The 12764-nt window shown below is 32.8% G+C and overlaps 1 protein-coding gene across 9 annotated transcripts in view; it reads right to left on the reverse strand.

The window, feature by feature from the left end:
- The window catches only part of exoc6 (exocyst complex component 6), a 119860-nt gene that overhangs the window by 4326 nt on the left and 102770 nt on the right, over nucleotides 1-12764 (reverse strand). For 4 of the 9 annotated variants that reach the window (XM_005156063.5, XM_021480045.3, XM_017358444.4 and 1 more), the window contains 2 exons: nucleotides 5263-5375; nucleotides 2596-2607 (listed from right to left, as the gene is read on the reverse strand). In XM_005156063.5, coding sequence (XP_005156120.1) covers nucleotides 2596-2607; nucleotides 5263-5375 — 125 coding nt within the window. Of the gene's footprint in view, nucleotides 1-2595; nucleotides 3132-3192; nucleotides 5376-12764 lie in introns of those variants that run through there. The other 5 variants (XM_021480047.3, XM_021480046.3, XM_005156065.6 and 2 more) reach the window with 2 other exon arrangements.

The raw sequence follows: 12764 nt of genomic DNA on the forward strand, positions 1-12764 counted from the left end.
CATCTTTGCGAGGGAACGCAAAACTTTGCGAGAGAACGCAAAAAACTTAGAAATATATATTTTCCTCCCACCCATTATTTTTTTTTACCCACCCATTTTTTTTCTTCTCCACTACGTCCCTTCCGGGGTTCCGTAGAATACTCTTTTTTGTGATGCTCAAAGTGGTTTTACTGGTTGATGTAAAGGATCACTGTAATAATAGAACAAATAATGTTAAAAAGAACAAAAACTGAAGTCAAACATACAGTTGAAGCCAGAACTATTAGCCCACCTGAATAATTAGCCACCCTGTTTATTTTTTCACCAATTTCTGTTTAACGGAGAGATTTCTTTAACACATTTCTAAACACAATAGCTTTAATAGCATGTTTCCAATTGTGCCCACCATCTTAATGACAACACAATCTCACGGCAATTCGTAACTTTTTCATTTAGTGGCTAATTCGTACAAATTCGTACGATCTAATTTGTACATTTTAGTACGATCTGCGTATCCCCCAATGACGGTTGGGTTTAGGGGTGGGGTTAGGTGCCACGCCTCCTTTTTAAATTCGTACATTTTCTTACGACTGAACTCGTACGAATTCGTACGAATTAGCCACTAAACTGCCAAAACGTAAAATACTTACGTTTTCTCGTGAGATCAGGCTGCTTAATGATCTGTTGTTTAAATGTGTTTCAACTATTTTTATCTCTATTATACAATGTTGGTGTTTTAGCTTAATTTGTAAATATTCTCTTTTAACATCTATATGACCATGTCTATTTTAGTACTTTTTAAATGTTTGATAGATTGTATAATTTTTGTATTGTTTTTTCTAGGTTGTTAAGGGACAACAGATGAAAAATAGCCTTCGGGCTAATTCTGGTGCATTGGCAGAAATGCTAATTAATGTACACTGTCCCTGCCAAATAAACAAATAAAAATTATAATAATAATAATAACTCATCTCTAATAACTGATTTATCTTATCTTTGCCATGATGACAGTAAATAATATTTGACTAGATATTTTTCAATATACTAGTATTCACCTTAAAGTGACATCAGGCAGATCATTATATAATAAAGGTTTGTTCTGTAGAAAATCAAAGGAAGATATTGCTTAAAGGTGCAAATAACATTGACCTTAAATGCTTTTATTCTACCAGAAATAAAACCAAAAAGACTTTCTCCAGAAGAGAAAATATTATAGGAAATACTGTGAAAATTCTTGCACAAACCATAAAGAAAAAGATGTAGTCATGCAAGAAGCAAATAAAATAGAGGAATACTTCATAAATATTGCAAAAAAACAAAACAAAAAAAAAAAACCTCCAGCTAAAAAACACGTCTCCCATTAATACAAAAGCTTAGTAAATAATACTGTACAAAATACAGATCACGTTAAAGGAAAATGGAACTAGAACTAAATACCATAATTGAGGTCTGGATTGAGTTATGTAAAGGATGTCATAAAGGAATTAATTGTCAATTATGGAAAGGATTTGATTGGAAAGTAAAAATGAGGTACTTTAATACTCCTTTTGTAATATCTAATAATGTCTTTTTTAATATCTGTTGCTTTCTGTTGGGGAAAATTGGTGAACATATAATCATTTTTGGGACTATCCTAAGATTCAAGAATTTTGGAAAAAGGTTAAAAAAGAAATAGGTAAGAAATTAGATATAGAAATACCCCTTGATCCAGTTATGTGCTTACTGGAAGCACTGTCCAAAGAAATGTTTAATGAAGAAACAAGATCTGTACTAAGGGTATTATTACTGGTTGCAAAAAAAAAGAAAAAGAAAAAAAAGAACATTTGATGGAAGAAGGTTCCCCAAAGGTGGCTCAGTGGATTCAGAAACTTAAACAGGTCTAAATAATAAAATGACTGTATGCCTACAAATGAAGACTGATATTTTTCTGAAGAGGTGGAAATGTATTATGACATATTTAGAGATGTATATATTTAAAGGTTACTCACCACTGTAATTTAAGGTAACTACAATGTAACACAATGTAACTTGATGTATACCCTGAAAAGTAATTATGATGCCAGCCCCTTTTATTCATTTTACTTATTTTCTTTTAATTATTTATTTATTAATATTATTTTTTTATAATTTCATTATAATAAATTTTTTTTATGTACTTCCTCATCTGTAAGGGGCTAAATTGTTGGGGAAGGGGTTGCTCTGGAAAAATGATATTGAAAATCTTAAATAAAAAGTTTCAAAAAAAGACAAACTCCTTGCTCTGTTAAACAGCAATTGGGAAATATTTGAAAAAGAAAAGAAAATTACTGAAGGGCTAATCATTTTGACTTTAACAGAGTTATGTTTTCACAGTTTTGCAAAAATAAATCCTGAAGCATATATTTACAGTAAGCATGTGTCGCGTTTTTCAGTACAGACCAAAATCATCATGATATGGTGATGCACGACTTGTATATCATGATATGTGAATGTTTCATATTGTAAAGTATGCATGCTGTAATGGGTTTGAGATGAACAAATGACGATGAAATGATTTTTAAAATGTCTACGTATGTAACAGTCTTAGCATGCAGCATAACACATTACCACGGACAAAGAATTCAAGGATCTACGTACCCTCTGTTGACTCTGCCATTGGTTAGTAAAAAGAAAAAAAGAAAGAGGACCAAGTTTATATATTAAGTTTAAATGACAACGTAAAACTCCACTGTTAAAACTCTTTTGTTCTTTCATGTTTGAGGTTCTGTTGGAAAATTCACATGCTGTCAGGTGCCTTCTAATAGCCCTCAAATACTTCAAGCGAAATCATTAGAAAATTATTGAAGAAAATAAAAAGATTGAACAAAAGATTGAACAAAAAACTAGAGCCTTTAATTTTTTTTAACAAAATCCGGTCAAAAGTAAGTTTTTTAAAAATTTGGTTTAGTTTTAAAAATAATCGTACATATTTTTAGATGACAATTTATTTAGTCACATTTTTAACACTGTAAAGCTTACTGATTTAGAGGCAAACAACTGATTTTAAATGGCTAGTTCACACCAAAATGCCAATTTACTCCCCTTTTTTTACTAACTCTCAAGTGGTTCCAAACCTTTAGTTTCATTCATTCCTCTGAACACCAAAGAAGATATTTTTAAAGAATGCTTAAAACCTGTAACCATTGACTTTCACAGTAGAAAAAACAAATACTATAGAAGTCAATGGTTACAGGCCTGCAGCATTTTCCAAATGATCTAACAGAATAAAGAATGCCATAAAGGTTTGAAATAAGTGAGTAAATGATGTTTATGTTTGGGTGATCTATCCTTCGAAGACCTACACTCAATGGCCACTTTATTAGGTACACCTGTCCAACTGTTCGCTAGCGCACATTTCTAATCAGCCAATCACATAGCAGCAACTCAATGCATTTAGGCATGTAGACAAGGTCAAGACGATCTGCTGCAGTTCAAACCGAGCATCAGAATGGGTAGAAAGCTGATTCAAGTGACTTTGAACGTGGCATGGTCTTTGGTGCCAGACAAGCTGGTCTAAGAATTTCAGAAACAGCTGATTTACTTGGATTTTTACTCACAATCATCTCTAGGGTTTACAGAGAAAGGTCCGAAAAAGTGAAAAGAAGTGACAGTTCTGTGGGTGCAAATGCCTTGTTGATGAGGTCAGAGGAGAATGGTCAGACTGGTTCAAGTTGATAGAAAGGCAACAGTAACTCAAACAACCACTCGTTACAACGGAGATATGCAGAAGAGTATCTCTGAATGCACAACACGTCCAACCTTGAGGCCGATGGGCTACAGCAGCAGAAGATCACACCAGTGCCACACCTGTCAGCTCAGAACAGGAAACTGAGGGTACAATTCGCACAGGCTCACTAAAATTGGTATATAGAAGATGGAAAAACGTTGCCTGGTCTGATGAGTCTCAATTTCGGCTGCGATATTCAAATGGTAGGGTCAGAATTTGGCATCAACAACATGAAAGCATAAATCCATCCTGCCTTGTATCAACAGTTCAGGCTGGTGGTGGTGGTGTAATGGTGTGGGGGGTATTTTCTTGGCACACTTTGAGCCCATTAGTACCAATTGAACATCATGTCAACGCCACAGCCAACCCAAGTATTGTTGCTGACCATGTCCATCCCTTTATGAACACAGTGTACCCATCTTCTGATGGCTACTTGGATGGATAATGCACCATGTCGTAATGCGCGAATCATCTCAGACTGGCAGCAACTGCGTGATGCTATCATGTCAATATGGACCAAAATCTCTGAGGAATATTTCCAGTACCTTGTTGAAGCTTCCATAAAGGATTAAGGCAGTTATGGAGGCAAAAGGGGGGATTCATCCTAGTACTAGTAAGGTGTACCTAATAAAATGGCCAGTTAGTGTATTTAAATAAATGTCAATTGACCGGAGATGCCAGAGATTCACTGTGCTAGATGTTTTGCTTTGTTGTATGTTTATTTACTTACTTAGAAGAACGCAGAGAGCACATATTTACATATCTCATCTAAACACTTCTTCTAGTAAGAGTATAGCAATCCTGAAAGACTTTGAAAAACGATTTTGAACTCAAAAATATGCCGAATGCAAACAAAATAACTTTGCTGTTAAGAATTTCAGGGCTTGAAGGCAACATTATATCTATTAAGGTTTAATGTAAGCTGTAATATGTTTTTTTATTATTATTTTTCAAACAAATAGTAACAAAAAAAAAACACTTTCAAATGACTAAAAAACAAAACAACATAAAATACTAAGTACTCCGGTCACTAGATACAATCTTATTTACATTCATAAGTATTTATGTTTGATCAGATCCTGCCATACAAAGTTCTGTTAAGGGTTAAATATAAAAGATTGAAAAGCCTTTGAAGGAGGATTTCAGATACATCTAAATAAAAACACTGCAATAAAATTAAAACATAACCACTTTCCCCTGCATGAAGAGATTTTATAGGATTGTTGTCTGAAGTGTCAGTACTTCCATATCATAGACCTCTTTTACAATGTCATGCCGTTCACCAACAGATGGAGGATCGTCCTTGAGCCATTTCTTTGCAATGGCTTTTTTACTCATTGTTAGCAGGAGATATGTTCAATATTTTAGTATTTTTAAAGGATCAATTCAAAGTTACATAATTTTAAAATGACATTCCAGATTCAATTCCATTCTTGTCAGAAATGTAATTATTTTAAGCATTTTAGAAAGTTGAACTGATTTCCCAGGAGTTTGTTTTTCACATTTCTGCACTTGAAAGAGAAGCAAATGATACGTACTTCTCCAAAAGTGCTAGCGCAGTGGAGGGGTTCACCCGCAGGTACTTTGAGGTTGGCTGCCCGTAGTCTGCCAGATACGTGGACCAATCCCACACCATGAACAGATCTAGGAGCTGAAACACAGAACACAGATGTCTCAAGTGAGCAAAGACTGATATACAACACTTTGAGCAAACCAAATATACAGGCTTTAAATAAATACTGAAGAATAAAATAAATTGAACTTAATAGAGATTTGATTTAGCCTATTAATAATTAGCACTGCCAGTCTTAATTAACTAATACAATGCTGAATTTGCAAGTACACTTGAGGTTTATTTTAGGAGACTTACAGTCAAGCCCAAAATTATTTAAAATTAAGTTTTTGCTTAAATGTAAATAATGCCTCTTGTGGATCATCTTATTATCTTTTGGAAGAAGCCTTTCTGGTCATAAACTTGCTGGCTGAAAAAAATAACTTTCAGTTATTGCATAACAATAACAGTTATTGTACAATAATAAGTCAGAATTTAGGATTAATTATATGAATAATTTATATGTATATATATTTGACTGTTGTAAAAAAAACTTTTAATTAACTCATGTTAAACAGAGCAAAGAAAATTGTTAGATTAGATTTAGATTAGATTTAACGGTAACACTTTACAATAAGGTTCATTAGTTAATGCATTTACTAACATGAACTAATAATGAACATCACATGTACAGCATTTATTAGTCATAAATGAACATTTACTAATGCATTATTAACATTCATGTCCATGCTTGTTAACATTAGTTAATGCACCATGAGTTAACATGAACTAACAATGAACTACTGTATTTTCATTAACTAATGGTAACTAACATGAACAAATACAGTAGTAAATGTATTGTTCATGGTTTGTTCATGTTAGTAAATGCTTTAATTAACATTAACTAATGAACCTTATTGTAAAGTGTGACCGTTTTAACTTTATTGTCATTACATATGCAGTACTTCCAGTTCCACGAAATGCAGTTTTTACAGTACTTCCTAAGTTTTTTAAAATCTTATTTCACTTAGTTTGGCTTAAAAAAAAAAAAAAAAAAAAAAAAAGTCAATATTATTAGGCTAAAGTACCATGAATGATAATCTTTAAATATTATTAACAACTTTGTGACTCAATGTCTGGGAAAGGTTCTATATAAAAAAACCTTTACTTTCCTACTTAACTCTTAATTTCTTATTGTACAAGTTACTGTATTTTCATTGTTATTATGATATTTTTTTCTAGACAAAGTCTTCTTTGGTTAGAATTTAAAAGAATAATTTTAAAAATGTGTCAAAAATGTAATTAAAATCAATATTATTAGCCACCTTAAAAATTATTATTGTTCCCGATTGGCTACAGAACAAACCACTGTTGTCCACTGAATGCCTTATTAACCTACCTTTACCTTATTAAGCCTTTAAATCGCATTATAAGATGAATCCCATCTTGCAAAGTAGTAAATAGTAAATATTATTTACTGCCATGATGGCAACCGCAACAAAATCAGTTATTGAAACTATTAAGTTTACAAAATGTGCACCAAAAAGTTCTTTTAGTTCAATAGCAGTTTTCCATAATGTATAAACTAACATTACAAAACAATTAGTAATACATTTATTACGATATTTGTTCATCTCCGTTAATGTTAGTTAATTTTTATTTAGGTTTCCCGTTAACTCACAGTGCATTGACTAATGTCAACAAGAACAACATCAAAAGGTAAATAGGTTTTAATAATATGCAATAGTTAATGTTGAACTAAAGCTTGCAAGACTATTTATATTAAGTTAATGTTAGTAAACAAACAATAACTAATCGATCATTATTCTAAAGTGTTACCAAAATATATATTAAAAATTTTCACAAGAGGGCTAATAATTATAAGACAAGCCAATAAGACAACATATATTCAAATTAGGTAATTGCTATTTTTTTCCTTAGGTCTGAAAATTTGACAAAAAAAATAAAAAATTATATATATATATATATATATATATATATATATATATATATATATATATATATATATATATATATATATATATATATATGTGTGTGTGTGTGTGTGTGTGTGTGTGTGTGTGTGTGTGTGTGTGTGTGTGTGTGTATGTATGTATATATATATATATATATATATATATATATATATATATGTATATATATATATATATATATATATATATATATATATATATATATAAATATATATTTATATATATATATAAATATATATATATATATATATATATATATATATATATATATATATATATATATATATATATATATATATATATATATATATATATATATAAATATATATATGTGTGTGTTTTTTTTTAACTCTGATTGTAAAGTTAAACATCTTTTTTACATTTTTGTTTTCCTGAAGTCAGGTCTAAGTTTTGGTGCAGTGCGCTGCCCAAAGAGAAGTGTGTGAGGTCAGCCACTAATGGCGGGGGTTAGTACTAGGGCACTTGTTGGGGAGCTGGGAGCACTTTAAATGCAAAAGGAAGAGAAATCCCTCCATGACCTCCAGATAACCCGCAGAGGAGCTAATCCTGGCTCCGCGGTGCTCTGGTCAGCGGGCTCCCTGCCACTTTTGCAACTCGGATTCAAAAGCAAGGCTCTGGACACATTGAACTTAATTTGCTGAAGAGAGGCTCAGATCACTCACCTCTGTGTATGCAAATCAATATCAATCAATGGGGGACAATTCCTGGATGGCTCGTTCATTATGGAAGGACGGGAGAGGAGGGTTCAGGGGGGCAAATAGCACTTCACACCTACTATGTGGTCCGTATTGTGGAGGTCTGTTTTTTATCGGATCGTTATTCAGTGCTGTTTGCTGCTCCTGCTGGGCTGTGACAATATTGCTGCTAAGCACAGCAAGACCCTGCAGGGTATTGTGGGCAACGGGATTGCCCATGTTGAGATTGCTTGTAAATGTCAATATTTGAGGACCTTGACCTGGGTGATTTAGCCAGATCAATTAGTTTTCTGTTTATACATTTGGCTGCTTGTACACTAATCAAACAGATTTACATGCTATTCATGATATACGTGAAATGAGGTCATGCATTGGTTAAAGTCAAATCAATAATCAGTTTTGACTGCTATTTAGTAGAGCTGAATGTTTTTAGCATTTTGTGGACTACTCAGGATGCAAAATCTGGAATGAAAGGGGGAAATTATATCTATAAATATTCAAATAAAAGAGTCAAACAATTAAAATAACATTATTATATCAGTTAAATTGACATCTAAATTAAATTAAAAAAATGTTGACCATTAAAAAAAATTATGTATGCACTGCATCTGGAATAAAGGAGGAAACAATGTATGCATAAATAAATATCAAAACAACTAAAATAATATTATATTAAATGTTAAAGTGATATTTAAATTAAATCTGAAAAAGTTGATATTTTTATATTTAAAGGAATGAAATAATGATAATAAGTATTAAAATAATTTCTAGCTCACTAATGGAAAACTCATATTTTATCCAGAGGGGAAAAATAATTAAATAATCAATATCTAGTCAGGACTTTTATTTATTATAACTGGATGTTTTTAGTATTTGTGGATTACACAGGATGCAATATTTGGAATGAAGGGGAAATTATACGTACAAATATTCAAATAAATATGTAAAACAATTAAAATAACATTACAATAAATGTTAAAGTGATATCTAAAAAAGTTGAAAGATTTTAAATATAAATATTTAAAAGAATTAAATAATGACAACAAGTATTAAAATAATTTTTAAAACTCTGCTAGCTTTTAGCTCACTAATCTATAAAAAGCTATATATATATATATATATATATATATATATATATATATATGCAATATCTGGAATGAAGGAAAAATTGTACGTATAAATATTTATATAAATATGTACAACTATTATAATAACATTATAACAAATGTTAAAGTGAATTCTAAATTAAACATAAAAAGTTTACCATTTAAAAAAATAATATTAAAAAGAAAGAAATAATGATAATATGTACTGAAATAATTTCTATAATTTCTTTTTTGCTCACTAATCTATGGAAAGCCACAGGGGAAAATAATTCAATGATCAATAATCAGTTTGGACTGCTGCTTATCTGGATGTAGAGGGAAAATTATGGATAAAATATTCAAATAAATATGTCAAACAATTAAATAAAATAACATAAAGTGATATCTAAATTAAATCTGAAAAATTGTTGGTTTTAAAACCATTTTTAAAAGTTAATATCTAATGGAAATGATAATAAGTACTAAAATGATTTCTATTTTGCTCACTAATCTATGGAAAGCCTTATCTTAACCACAGGAGTATCTCTCTCTCTCTCTCTCTCTTAAAGGTACACATTAATACCCAAATGCACCTAAAATGTACCTTTGAGGGACCAATATAGACTCTTCAGGTACAAATGGGTACTTTTTGAAAAGGTACTGCCCGAGTGAGAATTCTTGCACTTTTATTTCTGAGAGTGTAGAAAATGCTCATTTTCAAGACAAGAGCTCTGATGGATTTAGAGGGTTTTGCATCTGAACTCTTCAAATGTTTATATTGGAATGATTCTACCTGATCATGACAATTATTGAGTAAAGGTGGTGAAAATTCAGCCTCGCTTTGCATTAAAAAATAAATTAAACAGTAGAAAACAGTCAAATTAAAATGTTACCCTGTAGCACTGGTATATTTGTAAAAAAGTCAACAATACACTTTGAAAATCGATTAAGAGGCGATTGTCTAAATATTTCACATTTTTTTGAACCCTCAGATTCCACTTTTTTTTTTTTTAATTGTAGTACCTTGGCCAAATTTTGTCCTAACAAATTATACATCAATGAAACGATTTATGTAATCTTTATATAATTATATATATAACTTTTAGATTAAAATATGACTTGTTTTGTGATCCATTATTTCTCAATAAGATCTGTTTGTTTCTGATCCAATAAACATAACCTTGATTAGCAAAATGGCCTTTTTTCAATTTTTTTTTTCAAAATCTTACCCACCCAAACAGTTGAACATTTCTGTAGCTCAAACTGTAATACAAGACCCCTAAAATCCACAAGGTCAATGATAGATTCAAAGGGAATCACAAAAAAAGAAGGAAATAAATACCTGAATAACACAATACATATACAATTTAAGTAGAAGCTGTTTATAGTATTCATTTCACAGCACGAAACATGGAAAAAGTGATTTTGTCATGTTTTACATTAGATATAACTGCTGCAATAAGTAGCCACCACAAGCAATAATCTCATGAAACTACATTCAAGCTGGTATTGTTGCTACTTTTAGTCTACTAACCCCTGATATACTTGTGAAAGCACCATAGTAAAGCTAGGCATGTTCAGAAATGTGCCTTCAGACATATCAGTCCCTCTTAAGTAATGTGAACAAGTGAATTTTTATCAGCATTAGTACAAGCATCTGCGCAGTATCACCTTACAGACAACAAGGACTTAAGCAAATGTTTAAAACACGACAGAGTAAACACCGGTCTCCATTAGCCACTGCGTGATTGGCAGGGACACGGTGACCTCTCTATTTGGTGTCGGCACAAGCTCAAAGAAAAAAAGCCTAAGCCCTGCATCTATTCAACACTGGCCAGTGATAGCAGCTCTAGGGCAGATCTGCGTCATAATGCATGACGGGATGGTTATCTAGGCGGGGGGGTTGGGGTGAATAGGTAAATTCTGACCGCCCGTGTGCTGCTCTCCTTATCTCTGACCCTGTCCAAGTCACGCTGCTTGAATTGGAGCCAGAGATCTCGGAGCGCACTTGAGAGAAGCTGTCAGCAAATCCTCCAAGAAACCTGGTGAAGATCAAAGCGGCGTCATGCTAATGGTAATCGAGAGGTCTTGGCGAGCGGTTGAAGTCGTGACAGGCTGAACAACGCCACTCTGACTAATATGTGGCATGTAGATGAATCCAGAGCTGAGAGTTTCTTCAGTTCTTATGAACGGGCCAAGTCAAGTGATGTAACCTTTTTATCAATGTGGATGGATGGTCCACTGTAGAGCCGCTCCGCTGATTCCAGCTAAGCAAGCTAAAGGCAACAGTGGCAAGTAACCAAAACTCCACCAATGAACTTTGGGAGAAACCAGACTCAGTTTTTAGACCAGTTCTCTTCTGGCCCAAAGCTGTAAAACTCAATGGCCACAGCATACTTCAAACGAAATTGAAGAACAAACTGAATTGGCAACATTTCAAATAAAATATTTTTTTTTATTTTGATCGAATTAACAGAAATGAAGATCAGTTGTCCTCTGGCCAAAAGCTGTGTATGACAGGTGTTTAAAACAACTCACAGTAAAGGCCTTGGTATACATCAAACGATATTTAAGAATAAACTAAAATGATGTAATGTCAAATAAAATCCATACGAAACAAAGTTCCTTTTGAACGAATTGAAAGAAATAAAGAAAACCCTTGGGAGAAACCAGACTCAGTCCTTGGATCAGTTCTCCTCTGGTCAAAAGCTGTGTATAACCGGTGTTTAAAGCTCACAGTACCTTTGACAGTGGAAATTGACATAAATATGTACCATACTACTGCACAGGTGTTAAACTCAGTTCCTGGAGAATCGCATCTCCTAACCCAGACTTATTTGTAGGTTTTAAACATCCCTGAAAGTCTCAATTACTTTGATCAGGTGAGTTTAATTAGTTTAAAGCTAAACTGCGCACTAAATGCTGCAGGTCTGCGGCCCTCCAGGACCTTTGTTTTGTACCCCTGCTGTACTAAACCGTATCGCACAGTGGAATAGGGCCATTAGAATATGTAATAGAGTGGAGGAACTATGACGTCACTTTGTAGGCTAATCGGCTGATAGCATAAAACTGGTTCCCCCGAGAAAATCCCTATTGGATTTTCCCATAGGCTTTTGGAAGATTGCAAATAATAAGCTCTGTGTTCAAACACAGTTCATTACACTTGCACGTTTTGTCCAGCCGGATAATCCTAACACGAAAATACAACTTGGAGCACTTTTGGATCTTAAATGCAAACGCAAGAGTTAAAAAGCTAACATTAGGCTATAAACAGACTACAGAGCCCTCGGGGCGCTCGTCTGTGACGTCAGCCCCTCCCTGCTACAGACAACTTATCAAGCTCATTTTTAGAAATAATGTCCATGACAAAGAGTTAATCTCTCTGTATATTATATTATAATCCACGCTATATATTATAAACAAATAAATACGCAAAAATACATAGACATATGTGCCTTTTGGATCGTTTTTACGTGGGAAATACATCTGTTTTGCTTTGCGGTTGTTCTAAAAGTTTTAAAACTGCATGTATAAATCTGCCTATAGTATTATCATAAGACACGTTTAAATAAGTGTATCGTTCGCATGCACACAGCCTGCTGACCTTAACAGATGACAGAAATGAGGCGTGAGGAGGAACAAGTCTATGGCTTGATGGACACAGAGCAACATTCGATATTCCTTTTATGTCAC

This window comes from Danio rerio, chromosome 12 (assembly GCF_049306965.1).
Source record: "Danio rerio strain Tuebingen ecotype United States chromosome 12, GRCz12tu, whole genome shotgun sequence".
NCBI classification, from domain to species: Eukaryota; Metazoa; Chordata; class Actinopteri; order Cypriniformes; family Danionidae; genus Danio; species Danio rerio.